The sequence below is a fragment of the Tetranychus urticae genome, chromosome 3 (assembly GCF_039701765.1).
Source record: "Tetranychus urticae isolate SD_2017Ah chromosome 3, NJAU_TeUrti_SD_1.0, whole genome shotgun sequence".
NCBI lineage: Eukaryota > Metazoa > Arthropoda > Arachnida > Trombidiformes > Tetranychidae > Tetranychus > Tetranychus urticae.
In genome coordinates, this window is record NC_142960.1 from 2,193,592 (window position 1) to 2,220,869 (window position 27,278).

At 31.1% G+C, this 27,278-nt stretch overlaps 3 protein-coding genes and 1 long non-coding RNA gene across 5 annotated transcripts; 3 read left to right on the plus strand and 1 right to left on the minus strand.

Annotated features, from left to right (window-relative positions):
- The first annotated feature begins 7,292 nt into the window (after positions 1-7,292).
- On the plus strand, positions 7,293-9,068 carry LOC107365881 (uncharacterized). The gene is made up of 4 exons (XM_015933453.3): positions 7,293-8,520; positions 8,597-8,668; positions 8,736-8,825; positions 8,893-9,068. Exons 1-4 carry the CDS (start codon positions 7,423-7,425, stop codon positions 8,944-8,946), a joined length of 1,314 nt encoding a protein of 437 aa, XP_015788939.3. The 5' UTR covers positions 7,293-7,422; the 3' UTR covers positions 8,947-9,068.
- A 187-nt stretch (positions 9,069-9,255) lies between these two features.
- Positions 9,256-10,314, plus strand: LOC149093160 (uncharacterized). Its single transcript, XR_016200271.1, has 2 exons — positions 9,256-9,670; positions 9,758-10,314. It is a non-coding gene; the product is annotated as an uncharacterized LOC149093160 (long non-coding RNA).
- Positions 10,315-10,771: 457 nt separating this feature from the next.
- On the plus strand, positions 10,772-19,459 carry LOC107365878 (uncharacterized). Of its 2 annotated transcripts, none has more exons than XM_015933450.3 (23): positions 10,772-12,440; positions 12,520-12,618; positions 13,196-13,312; positions 13,405-13,608; positions 13,687-13,890; positions 13,970-14,068; positions 14,134-14,232; positions 14,301-14,504; positions 14,591-14,818; positions 14,894-15,022; positions 15,096-15,212; positions 15,276-15,374; positions 15,461-15,661; positions 15,733-15,831; positions 15,902-16,108; positions 16,180-16,281; positions 16,347-16,568; positions 16,636-16,941; positions 17,030-17,236; positions 17,347-18,021; positions 18,141-18,642; positions 18,787-19,014; positions 19,080-19,459. In XM_015933450.3, the coding sequence occupies exons 1-23, from the start codon at positions 11,667-11,669 to the stop codon at positions 19,343-19,345; spliced, it is 5,388 nt and encodes a 1,795-aa protein (XP_015788936.2). In that variant the 5' UTR covers positions 10,772-11,666; the 3' UTR covers positions 19,346-19,459. The 2 variants fall into 2 exon arrangements, with proteins under 2 accessions (XP_015788936.2, XP_015788937.2); XM_015933451.3 differs by having other exon boundaries at positions 19,083-19,459.
- Positions 19,445-26,467, minus strand: vib (phosphatidylinositol transfer protein vib). The gene is made up of 9 exons (XM_015933452.3): positions 25,738-26,467; positions 25,590-25,620; positions 23,082-23,245; positions 22,913-23,012; positions 22,467-22,625; positions 22,320-22,397; positions 22,152-22,247; positions 21,809-21,931; positions 19,445-21,726 (listed from the first exon to the last, which is right to left on the minus strand). Exons 1-9 carry the CDS (start codon positions 25,752-25,754, stop codon positions 21,676-21,678), a joined length of 819 nt encoding a protein of 272 aa, XP_015788938.1. The 5' UTR covers positions 25,755-26,467; the 3' UTR covers positions 19,445-21,675.
- Positions 26,468-27,278: the final 811 nt, after the last annotated feature.

Sequence of the window (27,278 nt, forward strand, 5' to 3'; positions counted from 1 at the left end):
CAGTATTCAAACCATAATCCTAACACACACACACAACAATATTTGACTTGTAAACAAGAATGAAAATGAACACACAGTCAATGGTTAGATGATTGTTGGAAAAAATTTCAGCCTTTTGGCTCCAGAATGTAAAACTTGAATACAAGTTAAATTGAACATCGTAAACATATAAAGTATAGTCTGTAGCACAAAAAACGTGCAACAACAACAATTGAAACTAGTCTAGAGAGTGAGATTCATTTGAGTGACTTTTTTCTACTGATGATTCTCTCTCTTTCTACCTCCCTACCTGCCTCTCTTCAGACTCACCGAGAGAGTCAATTGTTTATTGAGAAAGTTGAATGATGATGATGATAGTTGTGGTGGGGGTTGAAACCCAAGAAGACAAATAATTGAAAAGCCCTTTCCATGATTATTCAGTTTTCCTGTAACATATACCTACAAATTGATTGGTTTATAGCTCATTTAATTGAATAATTTCACTTGTTCATTAGCTATTACTAATTGTTGATCAATTGTAAATCTATTAACCATAATTACTAATTTAATGATGGTTAAATCATCACGTTTTTCATCCATATTGATGTTGAATAATAAGCAACCAGTTTCTAAACATCAATTGATACTTACGATATTGTTAGTATTTGAATAGCCACAGAAAAACAGTGTTTACAATTAGAATTGATTTTTTCAAATTTACAATAATTTCATGCTTTCTATAGCAATTAGTATGGCTTTGAATTTGTCCGTTGTAAAGATACATTTCACTAGACTTTCACCTTTTATTGAAAAGCAGTTGCTTTGCTTGTTTATTAACTTTAAGGTTATGGTGTTAATAAATTAGATATTATAAGTAGGATGAGATGATGATGATAATGGTGATGTAGAGAGTAAAAAGAGAGAGGAAAAAATGGTTAATTGGGAAGAAGATGAAGATGAAAGGAACCATGAAGTTGAGTGAATTGGAAAGAAACTTTTTAGATTAGATTTCTCATCGATTCATTGATCCATAGAGAAACAGACAGAGAAACAAAATGAAGATAAAAAACATTTGATTATAAATTGTTGAAAAATTAAGCGACCTTAAAATGAACAGGTAAGTTGAATTGAAGTAAACCGTTTTCCAATTTTCAATTTGCTAAACAATTTGTCTCTTTTTTTCTGGTTAAAGGGAAGCTTGTGAATAAATCAATGGATCAATGGCAACTCCAAACTAATCAACAATCCAAAGAATTAGGATAACCTTAATTAACCTGTTAATCAAAGCTGGAAAAAAACCAAGAATCAATTTGAGTCGCAAAGGATTGCCTGATATTCACTAGTTCATACACATGGAAACTCTCAACATACACTTGAACAACTTACCTGTACTTAAAGCAATTAACATTATTTGGATTGATGGTTGAAGGAGAATCAAATTAACACCAAGTTAACCCCAAATCAACAACAGTTGGACAAAGCATTTGTATCTCAAAATTTTGAAATGCTCAAAGTCAAAGATCTGTTGAATGGATTCACCTAAAGTCTCTACTTTAAGATTTTATTGTTAATTCAATTGAATAGGATTTTCAATTGAAACCTACAAAGCATTCAATTAGCGTTACAATTAAGCTTTGATGAGCTCTTTTGTATTCATTTATCCCGTTACTTTCAAATGTTATTACCTTTAATCTAATGGGCAATAAGGTTCATGACCAAGGTTAACTATTATCAATTGAATGCCAAAGCAAACACAAAATTAATTGTAATAATCTTATTTTTCTGATAACATTATTATAAGGTTAATTATTGTGAATGGAAAGTCAAGATAATAAGTTTAATTTTTCTGGTTAAACTTGGTTCTAGTTAATAACAGTATTGAACAAATAATCATGATTAGTAAATTTTACGGCTGACGGTAACTACTATTTAGTTAAATGCGAATAGACATGTTCATGATTTGTATGCAATAACAATGAAAGAAAGAAATAATATTTTGTTTGGTCTCTTGATTTACTTGATTATTATCATTACTCGAATATATAATTACCTGATTGTTTGCTATTAATTTTATGAGACGATTAATTTAAAATTACATTTGTTATGGATAGCTCAAGGTAATAGGAATTGAACAAAAATTGAGATTTAAAACAATTAACATCTGCTTTAACAACTAAACTGATTCAATTACTCACTGTTACCAATCAATCTGATACCATCAACACATCAACAAATCAGCAACAATTTTAAGGTTAATTGTCGATTTGTATTGTTTTATTAATCGTGATACGCTTTGAGATATTAATCACATTAAAACAGGAGTAAAGGTAACAAATGAAGTAAAACAAACGTAAACAGTTGACAATCCACTTTAATTTAGATTGTGATATTAATTTGAATCTTTTCTTATTCTAACAGGAATTAAAAATGGAATCTCCGGATTTTGTGGACAATAATTAAGCCACAATTAGTGAAGATGATTAAAGTTGACTTGCTTTGTTCTGTTGATTGGTCAACCATGATAAGGATTGGAGGAAATTTCATTCCTAGGAGTTAAATGCTTCCAATGATAATCATTGTCATCACGCTAACGAATTAAACTTCCGTCCAAGAAACACAGTTGAACCGATTTACCAGATTTTAATCATCGTAATTGTAAATCTAATCTTGATAATAACATCATGTCTGGTTGTCTGCTTCTGGTTTTTACACTTGACACTTGACCATCCACTGGATTACCATTATGACAACAAAATTAAGGTTTAATGTACCATTAAAGTCAGTTTTAATCATCCAGTTACACAAACAATTGAATCTGATTAGGAATGGAATTAACATTTGTTTCTGTTGATTTGCTTTACGTCATTAGTAAATTAGTGATCAATGACTTTAACTGGAAATTTCAATTTAACTTGAAACTGGCCAACAAAGCTAATTGAATCTGGATCAAAGCCAATTACGGCTCATAACCTTACAATTTGACAAACTGTATTGGTTAAAAGACTGTCACAGGAACCGTTGATATCATTTTTTAGGTTAACTCGTTGATTATGCATGTAAATTGTGGTTAAATTTCTAATAATAAACCAGTTTAATAATCAATTACGAGGTTGGAATGATTAGTTAATTTCATTTTGCTTGCTTTAATTCAACTAAGCGCATACTAAGCACGCATTAACCGTGCTTCTCGATCATCATAATCATCTTGACCATCACCAACATTCAATAAACATAAACTACATCAATCTAAAGCAATGGAGATGTACTTTGGTTAGCAAATGCATTTCTCAATATTTTACCTGATTAAATGTACGATAATGGATGATTAACTGGAAACTAAAATACAATTTAGATTCTTCTCAAATCAAATTGCTAAAATATAAGCGAGTTAATTAGACTCACATCATGTTAATCCAAGTGAACATGAAAAAATACATTTGAATGGAGATGAGTGTTACAATTTAAAACTCTGGTTGACCCAAATTGTTGTTTAATTTTTACCTTATTTCATTCAGCAATTCAATTGCTGACAAGGTTGCCAAATGTAATTAATAATACTAAGTAATATTGTTAATAGCATTAAAAATACAACTCCAATCGTGACCAAATCAAGAGAAAGGTAATTTAGATTGTTTTAAATACCTTTTACCTAAAATGAAACATTTTAACCTCTGCAAAATGACCGGAAATATAATGTCAACCCGAAAATGATGATGATTTATGTGATTAATTTGATTGTTATTTTCAACATTAATTGTTTTCCATCAACAGAAAAAACAAAAATCTAATTTTAACCCAACAGTCCATCAATGGTCCATTGTAATCAAGCCTAATTTGATCAACTTGCCTTCATCTTTTCTGGTAAACAAAGTCTTAATTGCAAGTTTAATCTTCAATTTTCTTCATCAAATTGTCACAATCAACTAATTATAAATGAAAATTTAATCCAAGAAACAATCTTTAAACTAAATCCAAACCTTTGACACTTTGATTAACAAGATTTAATTGCATATTAAACGTTTAAATGAATTTCAACTTTCGATTCATTTTCACTTGAAGTTTCATTTGATACAAATTTAGATAGTAAATGTTACTCAATTAGCTAATTATTATTAACCCGTGATTAACAGAAGATAAAACAGCTATTAATTGACCGTTAAACTTGAATCGAGTTGATTATTCCGATAGATTGATGATTGAAATGAAAAATGGTGTCAACTGATTATTGAAAAAGGATGAGAAAAATGGCAATTTACTGACAATCGAGTTAATCAATGATGAGAAGCACTTGATAATTTGCTTGAAAATCACAGTTTCACTCGATTGTCCAACTTTCATTTAAAGCAATTTAAATTGTTATCGGTTAAATGTAAAACTGGATTAATATGATTTCCAGTGATAATCATTATTATTAACATTATTTTACCAAATCTGAAGGATCGGACAAAGCGCAACTATTATCAATTGAATTGGCAAGTGAATATGAAAACAAGAGTTTAAATGGAATCCTTTTTTTCTCAGTTTAACTGTGAATTAAACAATCAGCATCAAAGTGACATTATTGTTGATTGTTGTCCTCTTTTATATTACAATCACAATAATCACCTTAAATAAGTTTAATAATAAGTTGACCTGGAAGCAGCGACTAAAAGTAGTAACCAAATGTAATATCAGGTTCAGTTATTAACATTTTCACCGATCAACTATTGAATTACAATTTTCTCAGCCATTTTTTTCCTGGTTTAATATTTGATTGTGTGAATCCTTTTCAGTATTAATCATTGACAATCATCAATTTAATTAGCTACTTGAGAAAGTAGGAAACTGAACAATTGTCTCACAACTGGGAATCAACAGTCAATCAATGTGTCTTCATCAATTGTATTCAATTACATTAACTGATTAGCATTAAGAGTAATTATTGTCATTCAGGTCAACCAGATTTAAACCAGTAAACATCTTAAATCAACTTAAATCACAATTAAAGTTTGTCATTGACAAAGAAGACTAAAAATTCTGACAAAATTTCAATGTAAACCTGAATTCATTGAGCAGTTGAAATGTTGCTTGGTTAACTTTGTTTATAATTTGTAGTTGGGTTTGTCATTAATAATTGCTGATGAATTGCTATTTAAGCTTAATAATAAGGTAAACTAGGAAAAATTTCAAATGACAATCATCTTAATAGTTGACTTTAATGGTTAAAACAGCAAATTCATTGCTTTTAATCTTGGAAAGGTTTTGTTGCTTTATACCGATCATCATCATTTTTAAGGTGATTAAGATGATGATTTGGGTGATGATCATTGTTCAATCTGCTTTGTGTGTCTCATAATTCAGTCTGATTGTTAAAGTTACCAGGTTCATCTTATTTTAGCCATTTATTTGGTCTCTTCTTGCTGATGTTTACCTGAAAATTTTATGTTCATTTAACCCAGTCTCTCAGGCAAGACTAACCAAGCAAATCTTTCACAGATTTCAACAGATTTTTTGCTCAATAAAACTCATATCAACGATTGCCATCAAAATTTCAACAAGCTAATTTATCCCAATGTTATCATTGTTATTTTTCAAATTGAAATTTCACTTTGAAATTGATCTGAAGTTAACAGTTGAAATTAAATTGCTAACTAAATCCTAATCTTAAATGTTCAATCAGCAGTTGCTTTTATAAGTACATTAAAAGTCAAGATTAATCATCAACTATTGGCTTTAAAAATTGGGTTTACCAATGAAGACTTTGAGTTTAGGTTGAGCTTGCTTTTTCTGGTAACTCTTTTGTTGGCTTCATTTCAAGTTTTAATTAATATTTTAAATAACAGGTGATTTACGGTTAATTGAAAACATGATTCATGATTAATTGAAATTGTTGGCCACATTTAAAATGAACAAAAAAGATTCATTTACTGTATAATTGTAATTACTTACTGTTGACCAATTTGACCAGGTTTTGTGCAACTCATCAATGAATGTAATTTGGGTTGTAATGGCAAGTTTTTATATTCAATCAAAGGGGCTGACCATTAAAGGATGATTTTAATGTTATTAAGAAGTTAATTGTACAATAAGACAATGAAAATGTTGGCCGAGAGGAAAAATGGTGTAAAAATGAAGCAAAAACTGTATTATTCAAGGTTAGTTGATTGAAAAACTGTAAACATCCAAGTTTACTTTCATATTATATTAATTATAATAATATTCACACGGTTCTGCCTGTAGTCTAATCATGTGAACATTTTAAATTGTTGTTAGTTAACCGTCAAAAGGTTGACTTGAGATGAAGGCAAGGAACGTTACCTGGTCGTGGTAATCATCAGTTAATTAACGCTCAACTGCAATGAAAGACAAAACAGAAACAGGTTAAGTGAAAGTTTCTTGTTTTTTCCTGGACTATTATTATGGATACATTAGTATGAATCTGTTGGTTAATGATATGCAAAGTTGATCAGAGACTGTTGAGACAATGAAAACATTAAAAAAGATGATTTGATTGTGAGTATTTTACTCTCATCTAACTGCAACTGTCGATTGAACCAAACGAGTCTCAATATCACCTTGCAAGTTGAACACAAGACAAAATGGTTGAGAATCGCTGAAAGGCCAAAGAATGACAAAAACCTGAGAAACCACTAAATGATTGAGTCTAATAAAATATGGTTCATTGCAAAAAATCATGAAATAACTGTTATGCTCAAACATGAAGCACATTTAAAGGCAATTATTCATTTTTATTGAATCACATTAAATATTGTTATCCATCGATTATTCCGAGAAATGATTTTGTACCAAAAATATATCAGTGATTTTTTTAAGTTTCAATGCTAGATGAAAATTTTCTGAAGTCCCATGATAAAGTCAAGAACATTGTTTTTCTTATCAACTATTGTTCATCCAAAATTACTATTTAAACTCAATTCTACTTTAGATTTTATCTTTTCTGTTTACATGAAATAAGAAGATAATAACGATTCAATATCGATTCCTGGATTTTAATGATATCGTGATTGAAAAATTTAAATATCAAAGTTGTTTAGTTAAATTGCCTGAATAAAAATACAAATCATAATGGATGATGCTTGAAAGAAAAGACATTCAACAAAGTTCCAGCGAATTTCGAAACTTATTCATATCAATTGATGAATGTCAATGATTAATTAAACTATTGTTTAACTCTTTGAATAATAAGTACAGATTTAGATTAACCATTGATGGTATTATCGATCAGTTATAAAGGTTAACAGTGAAATCGACATATTTTAGTGAAATTTTTTGTGTATAAAAAGGTCTGTTGATCATCTAATTTTGTGTTTTGCAGAAGCATTGTAATGATGATTAGTAAATCATATTGAAAAAGAGTTATAATCACAATGATAATCGTCATTTAAATTAACTAAGTGCTCATTTTATACAATTTGTTGTTCCTTGTTTGCATAAGATATTTCAATGAATTGGTTTCATTTCACAACTATGAAACATTGTATTCCCAAAGTCTTTACGTTTGCCGGATTCAAAGCAAATTTGATAAAAGCCATTCAATCAGTGTTTGGACTGCATTTGACTAATTTTGACGATTCAGAAGTGATTGTAATTTTGAAGCGATTTGAATCAATTTGTGTTTCATTCAATATTTTACCAAATGGATTCGATCAAGATCAAAGTATAACTCCATCCAAATGGACTAAAGCCAAATCGATCCTCTATTCCAGTCTAATGACGGTCAATATTGTTCATTTGCTATTTTTGAGCGTTTTTGATTCACCAGAACATTTGTCTATCATTTTGGGAGACTTCTTTTACGGTCATCCAAGTCGAAGGTATGTTTGGATCTACTGGACAATTCTGCTTATTTTTGGTGAAGTTCTAAGACATTACTGGATATATTTATACAGAAACGGCAAATCGTTTTCATTTCGCTGGCATAAAGGATACAAGCCTGAAGCATTGTTCATGAGCAAATTTTACTGCCATAAATACAGTTTCATAGCTTCTACTTTAGCCAATCTATGGATCAGGGCAATTTTACTATTTGGAATAGGATTAGGTCCAGTTTTGATTATTATTGTTCAATTGGTATCTCAACTACCCAAGACCCCCCAACAATTTATTTTCACTTACAGCTGGCTTTTAATCGATTATTTTGGCATTTTCTGCACTTTGGCCAATTTGATATTAACTGGTGCAATAATTACCATTGACCTGTCATATTTTTTCCTCAGGTGTGCTCATGTAACTCAAGCTTTGCAAAATTTTGTCGATGAAAAGATGTGTTTACAGAGAAGTAATTTCTTGCCTTATTATGAAACAATTATTGAAGATATCATTGTATTTCTGAATCAAACCGAATCTCGTAATCATAAAGTCAGGAACTGGATGATATTTATGTATCTCGGAATATCTTTTAGCGCAGATTTTGGGTTTTACACTGCCGCTATCGTCCATATTGATCATGGATCTTTAGACTTTGTTACAATAGCCATATCTGCATTGTCCATATTCACGATAGGGATTAGCTCTTATGTAAGTGGTATCATGTTGGCAATGGTAAGTGTCCATCAAAATCACTATTTTACATTTCATTTGTGCTTCATTTTAATTCATAATATAATACTTGTATTAGATGCAATCTTGTTATAAAAATAACATGAAAGTGGCTAAATATTTGCCATCGAATGTGAATTCATTTATAAAGGTAATTATCGCTTCTAATTTATAATAGCTGTAATATTTGCGATGATTTTAAATTATTTTATTTACAGTTTGCTGATTTACAGAGTCGGCTTTCCAGGACTGACATTGCCTTTACAGTCGGTTCAATTTTGGATATGACCAAATGGCTTTTTGTTATTGTAAGTTGACAATGATTTCATTTAATCATTGGATCATCTTTTGACAATCTTTCTTCACAATTAACAGTATTTGATCGAAAATGCAGGCTTGGTCATGATGTTCATTATAAACGTGAAATGAAACATGAGTAAGTGGATCATCTTTTGTCAAATTTAAATGCTTTCATGTCAAACTCAAACGTATATCATGGTCCATGTTGTTGTCGTTCACTCTGGAATGTGAAAAGTCAAGAGCGTCTTTACTTATGCTTTCGAGGTTAATACAATCTGAGATTCATTAATTGATTATTTTTGTCTTAATCTGAACTTGTTTTGGGAAAAAATCAAAATCAAAATTTCAAACAAATCGATCGCCACCTTTTGAGTTAAAAATGAATCAACAGTCGTTTAACAATAAACATCGTCTGATAATAAAAAATTCAAAGTAATTTTACTTTAAAGGTGCTTCTCTTTCAATTATTCAACCATAATTTACCTGTTTTTCAATTGTCCATCTAATTAATTTAACTTTCACAAGCCGTGTTCCATCTAATTATTGTCAATTGCGTGATAATAAACAAAGCAATATGTTAATGGCTTTGTTTTTCAAGTTCAACAGTTCCGTTCTTAAGCCTTTACAAATAACCGTCAACAACAGTTGTTTACTTATAAGTGCTCTTGATTGTTACAAAATGTAATGACAACAACCTGTTCAACAAAACAACAGCACCATCAACAAATTATTCAAAAACAATAGGATTAAAAAAGCTTTAATTGAAAGTAGATCTGTATGTACAAAGTAAACTCCAGTTTCCAGGTCATCTTGTTGCATGTTGATGCTGTTTTGTGTTATTTTTATTTTTACGGTAATCTTTTTTAATTTGCAAATTATTGAAATACATAATCTTCATGGTTTTTGACCAATGACATTAACATTTTACTTTTAATTGCAGGTTGGATAACATTTTAGTCAAGACAAGCAGATTGCATATAAAGATACATGTTAAACAAGGAAATGCTGTTTACGACACGATCGACAATCTAACATCAACAAACCAACATTATCATCATCTTCATGATTAACAACGCAACAACAATTACCATCCCCTTCATCACCATCTTAATTTAGTTTACTTTAATTGTTTCAGCTTTTCACTCAACGAGATGTTTACCTTGTCCTGTTACATTGAACAGCAACTGACTTGGTAATTAATTTGACTCTCCATTTCAAAAAAAAATCTTATGGTTTGCAAGGCTAGTTGAATTGTCCAGTTAATCTGATATCGAGAACAATCAAGCCCAAAAGTGGTGACATTAACATTGAATGTTAAACAAGTCACATATCATTTGGATCAAGAATAGTATTGATGGGACAGATTGGTGAGACCAATGACAAACTCGATGGCAACAAAATTTGGGAAATTTTAATGATGACTCGAATTACATGATTGAAGCTGAATTGTGTTCAAGAATATCAAATTTCATCAATAACTAATTGTTTGCAAGAAAAGCCTTTAATTTGTTACATTATTTACCTTGACCAGATGCAGTAGTACAATCAAAGCTTGGATCCAGTTTAGGATATTACCGATAAACTGAATGAAAAGTGATTATTATAATCATTATCGTAACTTGCCACTATTAGCATAAGGTTAACATCACGTCTCAAATAGTTCATTTAATCTAACTTCAATTTATCCCAACCTCATTATCAGTACAAATAGTGAAAGTAAAGGATTAATAGTTATGCTTGGAATTGAGCTTGAGCTATTTAAAAAGTGATCAACAAAGAAATTAGCGATTCCAACTGATAAGCTCATAATCATCTTCAGTTGATGATTTAATGGAAATCAAGATCTCAGAGCAACATCGCATAAAACCCACAAAATTACGCATTGATTGACCTAAAAGCTACAGTAAATTATCAACCTTCGTGACACATTTCGATGTGAATGCACAGATTTACAAGTGTAAAAGGTTAAAAGTTTAATTAACAATGGTTTAGTTAGTTGATTGAGATTTACAGATTATATTTCAAATCAAAATGAGTTGCTTTTTAATTGATTTTTGTTCTAGGCCAGAGAGACTAGATTATAAACGTATGTTTCACTGAATCCATGAATCCATTTGATCTGGTTGGATGATTAACATTGCTACATTCAACTGTAAAATGGTAATAAAAACAACAAATCTGATTATCAATGCAAAAACTTAGTCAATTGCCTGATAACTATGAAAATGAAATCAGTTTTAATCGTGAAAACAAAAATAATAACAGATAATAATGATGAATTTAGACTTGAATAAATTGCAATGTTATTGCTGTGTTTGTTATAAAAGAAGAAACTTTACCGTTTTCATATCATTAATTGAATGAGCAACCAAATGAAAAGGGTTTTTATAGATATATGATGTACGTGATTATTATGGTAATTAATTTGATTGATTGGAAGCCTTGGGCTTGATTCCAGTGGATCTCACAATCACTCACTCACATTATCATACCAATTGTCACTGATTCTTGACTCTTTTGTCTGTGACAAAATCCTTGGTAACCATTCAATTCTGTATGCATGGATAAGCTACCATCAAAATTTCACTGGTCATTTCCATGTCCATTCTGTTTGATTATTTTGAGAACCTTGAGTAAACTTTTGTCCATCAATTTTGAAACTCTCACAGTTTCACCATATCTGTTAAATGACAATGTTTACTCGAGTTTTGTAACCATTTTTCATCACTTCTGGTAACCCTTTACCACTTCTGACACCACTATTTTCATCAGCATTCACTTAACCAAATGGTATTGCTTATCCAATGTAATGGTGCTTTTTTACTGCAACAAAGTGTTTGTTGATTAACATGAGTGATACCAATAAAACTTCAAACACTAAACCAATTAACAATGTAACTAATGGTATAAAAAGCGATGGTAAATCAGTCGCAAGTGATTTAAAAAATTCAAAACAACAGCAGCAACGGGTTGCTAGGAAAAGTATATCCATTGTCAAGACAACGGCAAAACCGTTAACCAATGCCGAGCCTGCAACTAAAGTGGATCGTAAGGGTTCAAAGGATAAAATTATTGGCTCTGTTAATAATTCCATAGTTGGATTAGTCGACAAAACTGACCCAACAGTTGATAAAGTGGATGAGGATACCAAGAAAGATGTCAACAAGGAACCAGCCGAGACAACCAGCAAAAATTTACCAGATGATTGTGTGGATAAGCCAAGTGTTAACCAGAGTGAGGTTCAAGTGATTGATCCAAATGCGACTAAAAAGCCGGGAATAAATAATGTTGATAAAGTTTCAACTCGATCAAATGTTAAACCAACTCCTGTGCCTGTGTTGACCAAAAAACCGGGAACCAATAATGCGGTCAAGAAAGGTGAAACTAAAGCCAAACCTGCTAAACCGGGACCAGAAAAGTTTATTGAGTTATGTAAAAAAGGAGCTTGGATTCGAGTGTTGGAATTAATGGATGAATATCCAAGTGAGAATAATAACATTGGATTAAGCTCTGTTGATCCGGTCTCTGGTTACAGTCCAATCATGTTTGCTGTCAAATCATCGAGGATTGATGTTATTGAGAAAATGATTAAGTACGGTTTTCATGTAAACATTCAAGCACAGGTAAAGTCCATAAGCAGCTGATAAAGTTAACAAGTTGTCATAATTATTCATTCTTGTTTTCAATCATTAATCTCATCAGGATGGACTAACTGCACTTCATTTGGCTGCTCAGTCAGGCAAAGATGAATTGATACGAATTTTATTAACTGCAAAAGCTGATCCAATGATTCCAGGCGGGGTAAGAATAGTGATTTAACTTTTAATTAACCGCGCTCTTTTGCTTTTAATCTAACATTTGTTGAAATAAGTATGAAGGATGCTGAACATCATAATTCATTTATTTTTAGCTCATTAAGCATGATTTTCTTGATGTAATTTTAATTCAAATTACGAAATTTGCCAAATCGTATGTTGATCGTATTCTGACTATGATTTGACTGCTCAGTTGACTGAATAACTAGCTTAGTTAGGTCTGAAATATTTTGATTTTTTTCAGCATTTAATTATCCAATGTTTTATTTATGATAAATTTTTATTCATCAAGCAATTGTTTTCAGTTTTCACAATAAACACTGATATAAATAATATTTCCTAGGCAACACTGAAATTATCTATAATTTAACGAACACGATTCTTGGATCTTTAAATTATTAATGTGTTTTGACCATAGTTTATGGTCAACTGATTTTGTAATGAATTGTTTCGTAAAGCATAACTCACAATCAATTTGGACGAAAAAATGCAACAAAAATTTGTTGTGACTTAATGTCTATCAATTTGATGTTTTTTTTCTTGTTTTTAAACCTCAATGATAGGCCAAAAAAGAGTATCCAATTCATATCTTGATTCGTAAAGTGAAAGGACCCAATTCAGGTCCAATTTCATCATTATTAAAAGCTTGTCCAGAAGAGATGCGATTAGCCACTGATTTGGTGAGTAAAAAGGAATCAAAACGATCAAACATCAAATATTGTTATCAAATTTAATGTTAATTTCAATCTCACCGTCTCTGTCTTCATCTTAGGAAGGTTATATACCACTTTTATATGCTGTTGAGATGCAAAATACTGGACTGGTCCGTGAATTGCTGTCAGTTAAACCTAAATTACAATTAGATGTAAAGAGGAAAAAATTTGGTGACACTGCAGTTCACATTGCCACCCGTAAACGCGACATTGAAATGTTTAGAGTGCTTCTTGAATATGGAGCAAACGTTAACGCTCAAAATGTTGGTATTACATCAAGATTTGTTAATTTGACAGTTTTTAATCGCATTTGATTATTAAATTTGATTAAAATTTTACAGAGAGATGGTCAAACTCCATTACACTTAGTTGCCTGTGATTCTGAAGATAATTGGATCAAATTTTTACAAAGTCACTCAGCTGATTCAAATATCTGTGATGCTCAAGATCGTACGCCTTTGTTTTTAATCGTTGAAAAAGGTTTAGCTCGACGAGTTGATTATATGATTGAGAAATTTGGCGCTTCCATTAATTGTAGACCAATGGTAACTTTAATCGATTTCATCCATCAAATCTATTTTTTAATCTACAATCTAATTGTTTGTCTTTGCTTTTTTTGTTAAGGATGGTAAAACGTTGGTTCATGCTGCTGTTAAATCAAAAACTGTTGAGCTTCCATTGAGCTTTATTAAAAAAGGAATCGCTATTAAAACACCGGACAGAGTTAGTATAATCATGGTTATTGACTCAATTGTGGTTACTAATTATTTCTTTGATTATTCAATAAGAATGGATCTAGAGTTATTCATACGGCTGCTGATTATGGACACGTTGATTTGATCAAGAATTTGCTGTCAAGAGGTGAAGACGTTGATGCCCAAAACAATGTAAACATTCAGCTTAACAATTATTTCAATTATTAATTGTTTGGTTTTGTCTTTCTTTATCAATCAAGGATGGTTATACACCTTTACATGTTGCTGCTAAATCTGGCCGAGATGATATTGCGGAAATACTAATTGCGAATCGAGCCTCGGTTGATATTGTTGCCTCAAATGGATCTGAAACTCCACTCCATCTTGCCTGTCGAAGCTCAAATGGTACTAATTGTGCCAGACTATTGATTAAAAGTGGAGCCAAAATTAACTCAGCCAACAAGGTATTCTCATTATTCAAACACTGAATCACCAGTAAGCCTTATCAATTCATTAGTCTAAAAATTTTAACATTTTCCAATCCATTCAGGCTGGAATGACACCAATTATGATCGCTGCTGAATCTGGTAATCTATCGACTCTTAACCTTTTGCTTGACCATCAAGTAAATATTGATCTAGTAAATGATTACAGTGAAAATTCATTACACATTGCTGTTCGATCATGTCACTATAAAATAGCCGAAACATTGATAAATACGATTAAGGAGTGGAGAACAGATAAAGGCTTAGAAACATATGTTAATCTTCAAAATAAGGTAAAAGTGAATTCTGCTATTTTAAAATGCACAAATTGATTAATGTATTACTTTCATCCATTTTACCGCATTCAGATTGGAGAAACTTGTTTGCATTATGTTGCCAGTTTGGATAAAGGCAAATTAACTGACCAGGCTGAAGACCGAGGCTTAACAAAGCTATTACTTGACTCAGGAGGATCCATTATGATTGGAAATTTTGATGTAAGTTATCCATCAAATCTGTCTTAAAATATACTTTCTTGTTAATCTAACAGTCTAATTATTATTGTAAAAGACTAAAGAAACTCCAGTTCATTATTGCTGTCGCTATGGGTCCATTGGAGCTCTGGAAGAGATTATTCATGCTAAATCAGCAACAGATTTTATGCTTCTTGTAAATTCACCTTCAAAGGTAAAATATCAACTTACAACTTGTCAGCCTAATGCTAATCGATAATTTTCAATTGTTCATCAGTACGGACTCACACCGATTCTCCATGCTTGTCGCTCTGGCCATGCTGATATAATTAAACTGTTACTCCAGCAATATGCTCGGACTGATGTTTTTGATGAGGTTTGTACACTTATTTTTACCAACAATTTGATAAAATTAAAGAACTGACTCATTGCCAGATTACCTGTCTTCCAATTAATATTTAGAAAGGTCAAGCCTGTCTTCATTTAGCTGCTGAATTGGGTCATGAGGCTGTTGTTGATATTTTACTTGAAAATAAAGCAACAGTAGGAGTCAGAAATAAACAAGGGATGACCCCTCTTCACATTGCCTCTAAAAATGGGTTTACATCCATGGTTAAATCACTGATTACTCGGTATCAAGCTCAAATTGATGTTGTGACTTTGGTAAGTCTTCAAGCAATTAAAGTTAATCAAAAAGGACAATCATTTACCCTTTTCCTCAATTAAATTATCAGAATAAACAAACACCACTACATATGGCAACTGAAAGTGGTGCACTCGAAACTTGTGCTGCTTTATTGGAGCTCGGTGCCAATATGAATGCGGTTGATGGGGTAAGTTGCAGGGAAAATATCTGATGACTTTCAAGTTATTTATTGTTTTAAATTGTTGATTTTTATTCAGCATAATCAAACTCCTCTTCATTTAGCTGCTGAAAGTAATCATTCAGAAGTCTTTAAACTTTTTTTGGAAAAAAATCCAAACCTAATCTCAAGTGTCAACGGATCAGGACTCACTTGTGCTCATATAGCGGCAAGTAAAGGAAGCGTTTCCGTTATCGAAGAGATGCTCAAATTTGACAAACAATCTGTGATTAAAAGTAAAATTCCGGTAATATTTAACGATATTTATCTCCATTAAATTGAAATTAATAACGATGATTTACTTTTCTTTCAATTTAGGGAACAGAGGCAACTGCTCTTCATGAAGCAGCAGCAAAAGGTTTTGCCGAAGTTGTTAAAATTCTCGTTGAGGCTGGAGGATCAGCGCAAGATGAAGATAAAGTATGTTACTTAACTAATTGGACTTCATTTTTAATTCACCAAATACTTTAATCTTCCTTAATTAGGATGGAATGACTCCACTCCATTTGGCAGCTCGTTATGGACACATTGAAGTTTTTCGAGTTCTCAAAGACTTTGTTGACCTTAAAATGGTTTCTAAACGAAATGGTCTGACAGCTCTTCATATAGCTGCCTCTTATGGTCAAAGTGATTTTGTTATTGAACTTTTATCAAATGTTCCCGGAGGAATACCCAGTGTTAAAGGATCTATTGGTCCAAACGAAGAGGTAAACAATAGATCGATTCTTTATGGTCAATTGAGATTAAATGTTTAACTATTTTCATTATTTACAGTACGGAGTGACACCTCTTCATTTGGCATCAAAAAATGGACACGAATCAGTCGTAAGACTACTTATGAATAGCACAGGGGTTCAGGTTAATGCTCAAACTAAAATCCACGAATCAATTCCTATGCATTATGCTGCTGAAGGTGGACATATGATTGTAGCTGGCTTATTAATCAGTCGATCATCTGATTCTTTAACCAAACCAGATAAACATGGTAAAACAAGTCTGCATTTGGCTGCTGCTCAGGGGCATCTCAACATGGTCTCAATGCTTCTCGGTCAAGGAGCAGAAATAAATGCTTTAGATAAGGTAATTTGATTAGATAAAATACAATAACATTATAACATTTGGAATCTGAAACCCAAACTCAAAATTAATCAAATTTTCATCATTTCAGGAAGAGTGGACTCCGTTACATCATGCAAGCAAATGTGGTTCTCTTCCTGTGGTTAAACTATTAATTGAGAGTGGAGCTGATCCTGATGCAGTTAATAATAAAGGCAAAAATGCAATATATTTAGCAACAGGATCAAGTCATCTGACAGTTCTAAGTTATCTGGTGAAAATTCCCCATGATTCCCTCAACCTGATTGAAGACAAATCGGTAAGTTAAAAGGTCTCACAGAATGTAAAGAAAATGTTTAATCTAAACAAATTTAGCCTTTTACATTAGTAAATTGATTATTGATTGACTTTTGTCTTGTTTTTATCCAGTTCCTCCTCGATCTGATGTTTTGCTCAAAAAACCATGAAAATAAACCAATAGAAGAATTTATAATCAACTCAGAATCACCAATTTACATTGCTGTTAAACTGGCTCGTGCATTTGAAACTCTAGCAAATCGTGATAAAGATAAATCTCGAGATTTATTAGCCGCCTCATCTTACTGTGATAACATTGCCATTGAACTGTTGAACATTATATCAACTAATTATGGTATAAGTTCACTTCTCAGAGCAACAGATAATCGATCAATTGAATTTCTAGACGTTCTCATTGAATTTGAGCGTAAAATGGTCACCTCTCAACACGCCGTACAAAAATATTTATCCAAAGTCTGGCTCGGTAATTTACAATGGACATCAACTCGGTTCACAATTTTTTTCATCACTTTGCTATTATTTCCACCTTTATGGATTGTCGTATCAACTCCCATTGGACACAAGTTACATTCAATTCCAGTCATTAAATTTCTCTCTTTCTTGACCGCACACATTTATTTTATCATTGTATTATCATCTGTATTATTATTTCCACCTTTAACCATAGCCTATTACGAATGTTGTTTACCTCAATGGAATGAATGGTTACTTTTTATTTGGATCATAGGATTACTTTTCTCTGAAATAGTCAATCCAAGAGACAGAAGTGGACTCGGTAATATCAAGGTATAATAATGACCAATATTCATTCACTGGAATTTGTTGAAAACAAAATTCTAGTGAATTGTTTGAATCTCAATTTGAATCTAAAAAATGTTTTCTTACAATTTTCTTTTCCTTATTAGATGATCATTTTAGTTTTTTGTTTTATTGGAGTCATAATGCATTTAAGTGTATTTGTATTGAATTTTTTGATTGACGAACATGATTTCCTCTTGGATGAACCTTGGTTTACACGGCGATCTGATATATTATTTATGCGGAATCAAATTTGGGCCTGGGCAATGCTATTTAGTTTTATTGATTTTCTCAATTTCTTAACTGTTCATCCTCTCTTTGGTCCTTGGGGTGTTATCATTGTTGAACTTCTTGGCGATTTAATTAAATTTGTTTCCGTTTTAATGCTTTTCATTGCTGGCTTTACACTCCATATTTGTGCCATTTACCAGCCAGTCTACCAATCTCATGTTAATGCTTCATTTTCTTCCCATGGAACAACGTTCATGGAACCTGCGAAAACTGGGGAAATTTTACTTTGGGCTCTTTTTGGGTTAGTTCAACTGGAAGAGTTACCAGCCAAGCATTTGAATCCATCTTTTTCCCAAAGAACCATGAAAGCCATTTTTGGTAAGTGTTAATAAGATGATCGACACCGAGATTTGTTGCTCATTTTGTTACCAAGTTGTCTTGTTCAAAAAACGCACTTCTCTAAATCATTCTCAAATCTCTTTCACGAAAATCATTTTTAATTTGATAATTTTGTCTTTTTAGGTATTTACATGTTACTTAGCATCGTTGTTTTGATCAATTTACTGATTGCCATGATGTCAAATACATATCAACGGATTGAAGATCAATCGGACATTGAATGGAAATTTGGTCGAGCTAAATTAATCCAAAATATGAACCGAACCTTACCAACTCCATCACCTATCAATTTAATTCTCGGGTTACCTCTGCTTCTTCAAAGGAGAAGTAATCGTAGAAAACAAGATAAAGGTATTCAAGATATACTGAAATATGTTGACATTATTCTAATTATTATCTACTTTTATGTTTATTAGCAGTGGCTGATATGAGGTTGAAATCGGCTCGGACAATTACATCGCGGCGAAACAGCGCTGACACTGTTGATACTAAGCAATCGTCAATCCGCCGAGGTTCAAAGGCTTCCATATTAACAGCAAAGACAATGTTACTTGATGGTTTTGATCGCCAAGCAAAAACTGTTTATAATGTTGTCAATTGGCAAACTGTTGTAAGGAAATATCATGAAACTCTTGGTTTAATCAAGCCTACCGAAGAGGCTGATGATACAATTGATTCTTAAACTAAACCTAATTCAATGGCCAAAATCTGGTTAATCACAATCAATGATTGTAATGTTGAACAATCTCTTGTTAATATTGTAAATAAATTTTCAAAATCATTTGTAGTGTTATAATATTTACAATGTGGCACTTTATTTATTTTACAATTACACGCAAATAAATGTCATAAGATAGTTTAAATTAAAAGAGGAAAATCAAACCGAAAGACAAGATTATTTGTTTAATTGTTACAATCCATAGTTTAATTTGTTTACCCAAATGAAAAGGCAGGCAAAAAACGCAAACAGCTAAAATTAACTAAATTGAAATTTGTGTGTTAGAGGTTAATCAATCAATAGCTTTGGAATGGTTTTGAAGCTGGAGTTGAATTGTGATTTAAATTTCACTCAATATTAAGTTAATTATTAAAATGATTTGTCTCACTTCAAACTTGATAGTATTTGGAAGCTCAGTTTCAGTCTTAATTCATTTCTAAATCAGCTAAATGGTTATTTATACAAAATAAGCAAGGTAAATGGTGAATTGTGAGTTGATTAGTGTGGGCTAAAAGGACGGAATAATTTGTTAATCAGTGGTTAATAATAATGATAATAATTGTTGCAGATAAATTGAATAATTTGTCATTCTAATGTTTACCACTAAATGACAATTGAGAGATCATTTGAAGCTGTTGATAGTTGATTATAAAAATCAACTCATCGAAGTTAAATTGTTAATATTGTTAGGATAAATGTGCACAAGAAATAATTGTAGTTCAATTGATAAGAGGATTTAGGGCTTTAGAGGTTAAATTAACTTTACAATTTACTATTGATAAGTATTCTGATCAAGATTATAACTATAACTGAATCTGATGCATGTTAATCAGATACAATTACAATTGATCTTAGAGGCTAACAAAGTGACCAGAGTTATCAATTTTAATGGCAACAACAGCATCTTGTCATTGGGTTTCAGATGCTGTTATTTTTGGGTTATGTTTTCGTTTGCGTTAATCAAACAAGAATCCACGGGTTGAGTTAATTAATCAACATTAAGATTATAAATAAGACCAAGGAATTGATCGCCATAAGCATTGTATTTACAGAAAGCTAACCTAATCCAATGCATTCGCAAAGGATTAAGCATTGTTGATTAAAGTGACAATTAAAATGCAGCAAGCATGATTAACCATAGATGATGAAAATAGAGTTTCATTTGACTAGAAAGATTCATCCCTTGATTAGTTTGTCTACTCAAATTGATTGCAATTGAAGAGACAAAAAAATGCTCAAATTGATTGTGACTATGATTAGAATGGTTATGATTAGAATGCTATCAAAAATATTAATTATCACACACAGAGAGACACACAATGTGTCTAATTACTCGACTAATCTACTTGAAAATTGAATCAACTGTTTCTCATTTAATGCCATCATTTCGTCTTATAAAAGGATAGCTTTTAAAACACTCGTTCATTGCACGATCCGGATTGAGAGTTTGATTAATTATCTAATTTATAATCAATCATTTTCCTCTTCATTAATAATACTTTTGTCTGTTATAAAGATGTCAATATTTACAATTGTCACACTCATGACAATGAAGATGGGAATCAAAGTAGAGGTTGTTTGGGTAGGAATGGGAATCAAAACAAAAGCTAGAATCGAGAAGAAATGAAAATAAATTGTTAATTTAATGGCAACAAAAAAATAAAATATGTAAACTAATTTAACGTTTAACAAAAATAAAGACTAAATAGCTTAATTTAGATTACTAAATCAATTGTTTCCATTCATTGTTTGTTTCAATGGTTGTGCGCATTCATTTTTGTGCTAACATTTAACCTTTTAATTATTATCATCATTATCATTTGTCCTTTTCACCTATTTTTAGACTAAGCTTGCTCTTGCTGTTTGATTATAATGAAACCTGCAACAGTGTAACTTGACCAGCAGTTGGTGGAGTTGAAACAGAAGAAAAAACGTCAACACTGCAAGCGAAAACAAAGAGTTCTAAATATTGAAATCATGATCACCAAAAAATAAAAAATTTATCACTTAATAGATTCTTAATGGATCAATTCATCTTCTCTCGGAATGAAGACAAATGCGGCAGTGTAGTGATTTTTTCCTCCTTGAAAGATGCTCCAACAACCGTTCAACCTTTAGTCCAATTTTGCCAATTGTTAGTCTCTTCATATTTAAATTAATCAATCTTGTGGGTAAGTTACTTGATCAATTGTCGAGAGGTAAGTATGTTGTTCTTGAAGTTAATTTTTTCTGGTCTAACGTAAATTTGTGCGGTCAACTAGAGATAGTAAACTCGAAAAAATGGAACAATTACTCTATTCATTTTCACTTATTTGCGATCCTCGAACTAGACCTTTATTCCGAAGCTAAGAAGATAAAAGGCAAACATTACCAAACAAATACTGGAAAAGAGGTTGAAAAAAGGTTGAAAATACAACCTAATCTTACCTCATCTAACTCTTTCTTGGTTTTCTCTTCAAGATCTCGAATATCTTGAAGTGTCATTCCATGCCAACGATCAATCCAGCAGAAAACTTGTCGATGGAAATTGAGGAAAATTCGTTTCTCAGTCTATTGGAATAGATTTACAACAAAAGATGAGATCACTCAACATTTCTTACAAATTGTTATTCCAAGTCAACAACATTTACCAAAGCAAAATATGCAACTCAATTGATTCAAGTGTTTTTGTCTTTCATAGAGGCTTGAATGGCATATGTTGTCGAGTTGAAAGAAATGTCCAAAATTGATACATTTCAGTTGATTATGCGAAAGATAAGTTAATGTTTACCTTTTGGATAAAATGTTCAACCTTGTTTTGAAGACCAAACCATTTGAATTCAGTGGTAACCAATTTATAACAAGTCATAACTGGATCAACAGTTTGCTATGGATAAGCCAATAAAAATAATCAATGAAAATGGGTTTCCATTGAAGTGTAAACCTTATTGACTCTTACTTTCCATTTTCCTGTCAAAGGCCCTCGACCAGTTTTTTGTGATTTAAATTTACTTGGATCTTCACTTAATTTATAATCCTATTACCAAGCAAATACAAATTGAATTAAATGATTGAATTGCATTTGATAATCTAAATAATATCTTACTTTAGGAGCAACTGGATCATTGGCAATATCAATAAAGACAACCTCTCTTTGCTTTAATTTATCATTGGAAAGTTCGTGGACATTTTTACGTGAACCATTATCAGGACAGTGCATGGTTTCAATACAGATGAAAAAATTATTCTTCATGTAATCTGGATTCTGTGGTTAATGAGAAGTCAGGGAAGAAGCTTATTAGATTGAAGATGCAGGATTAAAAGGGATTCAATATTCAAACATCAATGTAGATCAATATACAAATAGGAAAACACGAATTGCAATTATAAGTTAAACCTGTGAAAACCCAAATTTAGTTTGATCTCTAACTTGATAAACTAAATTGAGACTTTCATTGATCAAATTTGGGTTGAATGTAAAGCCTCTAAAGGGATTATCAAAGATCTAGAATTAGATTGATTAGCATTTGAGATCTAAATTGATTATCTTACCGTTATAACAGTTTTACAATAAGGATAAGCATTCCAAGCTTCTTCATGAATCTCGAGAGATCCTTTGGGTGCCAAATAGCGGACAAAAGGAGGTACTTTACTGTTACCAGAAAATGAACATCAATTTTCCAATCTTTTTATGGTCAACTATTAAGGGTCATTTTCTTACCTTGCTAGATGGTATATTTTATAAGTATATTGTCCTTTGGTGAATTTACCTCCAAGCAAAGGATAATCTTGAAATGGTTCATTTTTAATCACTTCAACTCCTTCGCCTCCGCCAGTTTCATTTTTACTTGCTTCAGCAACTGAATATAATTGTCCAATTTGATACTGTTTCAAATGATAATCAAATTAAATGGTTAGTATTGTAAACAGTTGTTTTTGATTGTATTTCAATCTTTCATGAAATCTCAATCTTTTTTCGTTAATTACTGCCTTTGCAGGTTAATCAATTATGAAACTGTCATATAGTGTGTGTTTATTGATGGTATGTAAATAGCTAAATCAATTACTGTAACCTTATTTATAAGTAATTCATGCATTTATAACATGTTTATGCAATTACTGAATCAACCAATTGGTTTGAGTGTGAAAACATTAATACTTGAGTCTATCAATTCAAATGGAAATGAGTATTTGCCGTTGACAATTTAAGTTAACTCCATTGTTATGCTAATGTTTACTCTCAACCTTTTTTTATACATTATAAGACTTTAAGCTTTGTTTTCCCATTGATTAAACAATCAGCCCATAATTTACTAATTATAAAGCTCTTTTGGTTGATACAAGTTTTAATTACTTGCTACATAATTAATGTGACAAATGTATTAATAAAGATGTTAGGATGAGCGAATGATCTTGAGCTATTTAAGATTCTGTCTGGGAATGAACATTGAATATGAAAGACCAAAATAAGAAAGAGTTTGGTGAAACATCGAATCAATGATTTGAGATATTTCGTTCTTGGTGTAACCTGATATCAATTGATCCAATCAGTTGATCAGATTTCGTTTACTTGTCAAAGAGATTCATGAAATAATTGATTTACACCTTAATATCTTCCCAACTTGAAATCATCATTATATTTTCATTAAAGAAGGAATGACAATAAAAATGAAATGTCTGTGTTGATGTATTATGTGTTCATCTGGAAAATATTGTTTCATAAAATGGTTAGGTGTTTAATCAAAGAAAACCAGAATTTCTGTGATTAATGAACAAAAACCCAAAACTGGACAGAACCAATATTTTACAAAAGACAATTTAATGTGATTACTTGGCTAATGTTGAAAACCCAAATCTGGGTTTAACACTAAACATAACCAACATTTCAAGTCAGAGACTGTTTTAATATTTACCTCAGATTGGGTTAAGCCATCAATCTTGTTTAATCACAGTATTAGATTATTAATTAACTGTTGGCATAAATAACTAATTAAAAATACAAATCTGACAAAATTAACTTCCAAATGGTTGTACTAATTTTTAATTAAAACCAAACAATGTAAATATTGTCATTTACGCTGAAACAGTCCATTTAACATGTTGAATCAATCTTTCCATTGTTATACCTCAAATAGCTTGAACATAATGCGTTATTAATGATTTATAAATTGATTTGTTTCGTCAGAATAATTAATCTCAATCAAATGGAACAGTAAATAATCAATTGTATAAAATCAATGAAAGCCATTCTAATGCAAATCAACCTAAAAACAGAGGCAACCATAACCAAAGGCTATAATGGTGAACCTAAAAATAGTGAATATCAAAAGCTATTCCAGTGTTAGTTTGTCGATCGAACAGTTGATTTAATTATACAAATTGAATCAAAGCTGATTGAATCCATTAAAAATTGCCTCTAATTAAAACTACAATTGGTAATCAATAACCAAAATTGTTAAATCTCTGGAACCATTGCCTGAAATAACAAATATCACTCCAAGTTTCAACATTGTTCATTCAGATATATCAATGATTGTTACTATGATAAGTTTAGGAATAAAATATAAGATATAATCAAAGAGCGACAGTTTTATGGATAAAATGTTTGCTTATACAGTTTGTTTGTATATTGTAAGTTGAACCGTTTCATGCTTGGAGTGATATTAACCACGAAAACTTGTATTATATTATTTTCATAATTTATACGAAAATTATTTACTAGATTGACATTTATAATTGATTAAATTTCAGTTAATTACTTCAATATCATGATGAGTTCAAAGCTTGCTATTGAACATTTGTTTGCATTGAGATTTATCTTGGTTATGAAATGTTGCGATCCGTTTATTTTCTGGTTCAATGGTTTGTGCAATTTGGTTAACTTTGGTTAAGCTTTGTTTTATTATCTTATTAAATTGTTGTTGATGATTACTTCTAGCACTGTGAATCAACATTAAAGAGGAAGGAAATTTCATCGGAAATTGATAACTCTTTTCAAGGAAATGATTAACTAAATCACAAAATCAAATTAACAAACATCTAAAGCTAAGGTAATTTAAGACAGCAAACAATGATTTGCATTTCAATTTCATTGTGAATTCAAGAGTCTAGTTTAGGTTAAATTATTTACTCAATCAAATTCAGTCTCAACTCTTTGGTTCATTTAATCTAAATTTTGATTTATTCTCAAATTTTGGGTAATTTTTTGGTTAATTTATGGTAAACTCACCTCTTCAACAGTCAATGGAAGTGTTACTCGGCTTGATTAGTTGGAGTTATCCATGAAAAATGAAATGGAAAGAAGAAACAAATTTTGATGTTTCACTTGCTGGATATGAAAATAAGAAAGATTTAGTTGATTGTTTGATGAAACTTACTATTCTTTGATGATCATTATAATCAAATCAGCAACAATTGATTGATTGAAAGGCAGCAAAAAAAAGATTGTTTCTGTTTTGAAGATGTTTAATACTAAAGATGAGCTTCAATACAGGCTATGAAGAAAAATCAATTTGTTGTTGTTTTTACATTTAATGGCTTAAATGATTCAAATTTGTTTCTCCATTTGATTAAATTGGTGTTATTTTGATGATTTAAGGTTAAATATTGATTATAGATGGATTAATTTGATTAAGATATTTATAAATATATATATTTATACGACTAATTATTTACACAAATGTAAAGGTTACACTTAAAGATGCATTGTAGGGTTCACATTACAGGTTTGAAAAGACACAACAGAGATGAAGATGAATTTGGTTTTAGGTACTTTTTTGGTGATGATGTTGGTAATGATGCTGATGATTTAAATGATAATGATGATGAAAATAAAAGGAAAGGTTTCCAATAAAACTGGTTGTTAACATTTAAACTAAAGGAAAAGGCATAATCTGGTTTTTGCCGAGTGAAGCAAATATCTATGGAGTTAAACTGGGAGTGTTAAGCATCAGTTGTTGGAGTTGACTGTTTGTTGGCCTTGACAACCAAATTCACCTCAAAAGAGCATTGTTTTATTATTATTTATCCTCAATGGGAGTGTTTAATATCAAACTGAGCAACATAAATATATCTTTAAACTCTTGAATATATCGGTTTATCGATTAGATTGAAGGTTGCCTAAAAAGGTCAATCTTTTTGAGGACTTGCAAGAGATGAGATTTAGTGATTACGATGATGATGATGAGTATGTGGGTGAGAGTGATGATAACTCAGAGGATGAGAAAGATTGCTAAAAACAGAATCCAATTTAACAGGCAAAAAATGTAATTTGTTAGACTTGAAGTCAATCCATTATCATTGGGTGCATTGGTGAAAAGATGAACACATATTTCCTTTGCTCGTTCTTGATGATTTATCATTTAAAATGGTTTAGATTATTGGATTAAAATTCAATTAATCAATTGGTTTGAACCGACAATTTGTTTTCTCATTTTGCAATGTTTTCATTTGCTAAAGAAGCCTATTTTAACCTGATCCGTTTTGTTTATTTAATGCTGTTATCGAGTAATTTTTATTCATAACTCAAATAATTGGATATTATGGGCTTTATTTGTCATGAAAAGATGAAGCTGAATAAATTATATTGGAAGCAAATATTTAAATAAAAAAATTTTTATCAATTTATTCATTTTCAAATTTTGCGGTTTCTTTTTTATTGCCAAGACTGGTAATGAAGTGGCATCTTCTGGGTTTTTAAGAAACAATTTTCACATTTACAGTTACAGTAATTCCCTGAGTTTTTTGTTTTTTTGGAGTGCTGACATCTATGTGAACTACAGGGGGAAATAATTAAATTTACAGTTTAAACAATTAGTCCACTCTAGTGATTCCCCTTTAGCCTTTCTAGCCTTTCTCCCTTCAGGGGGGAGTCATTGGAGTGGACTAATTGTTTAACCTGGAAAATTTAATTATTTCC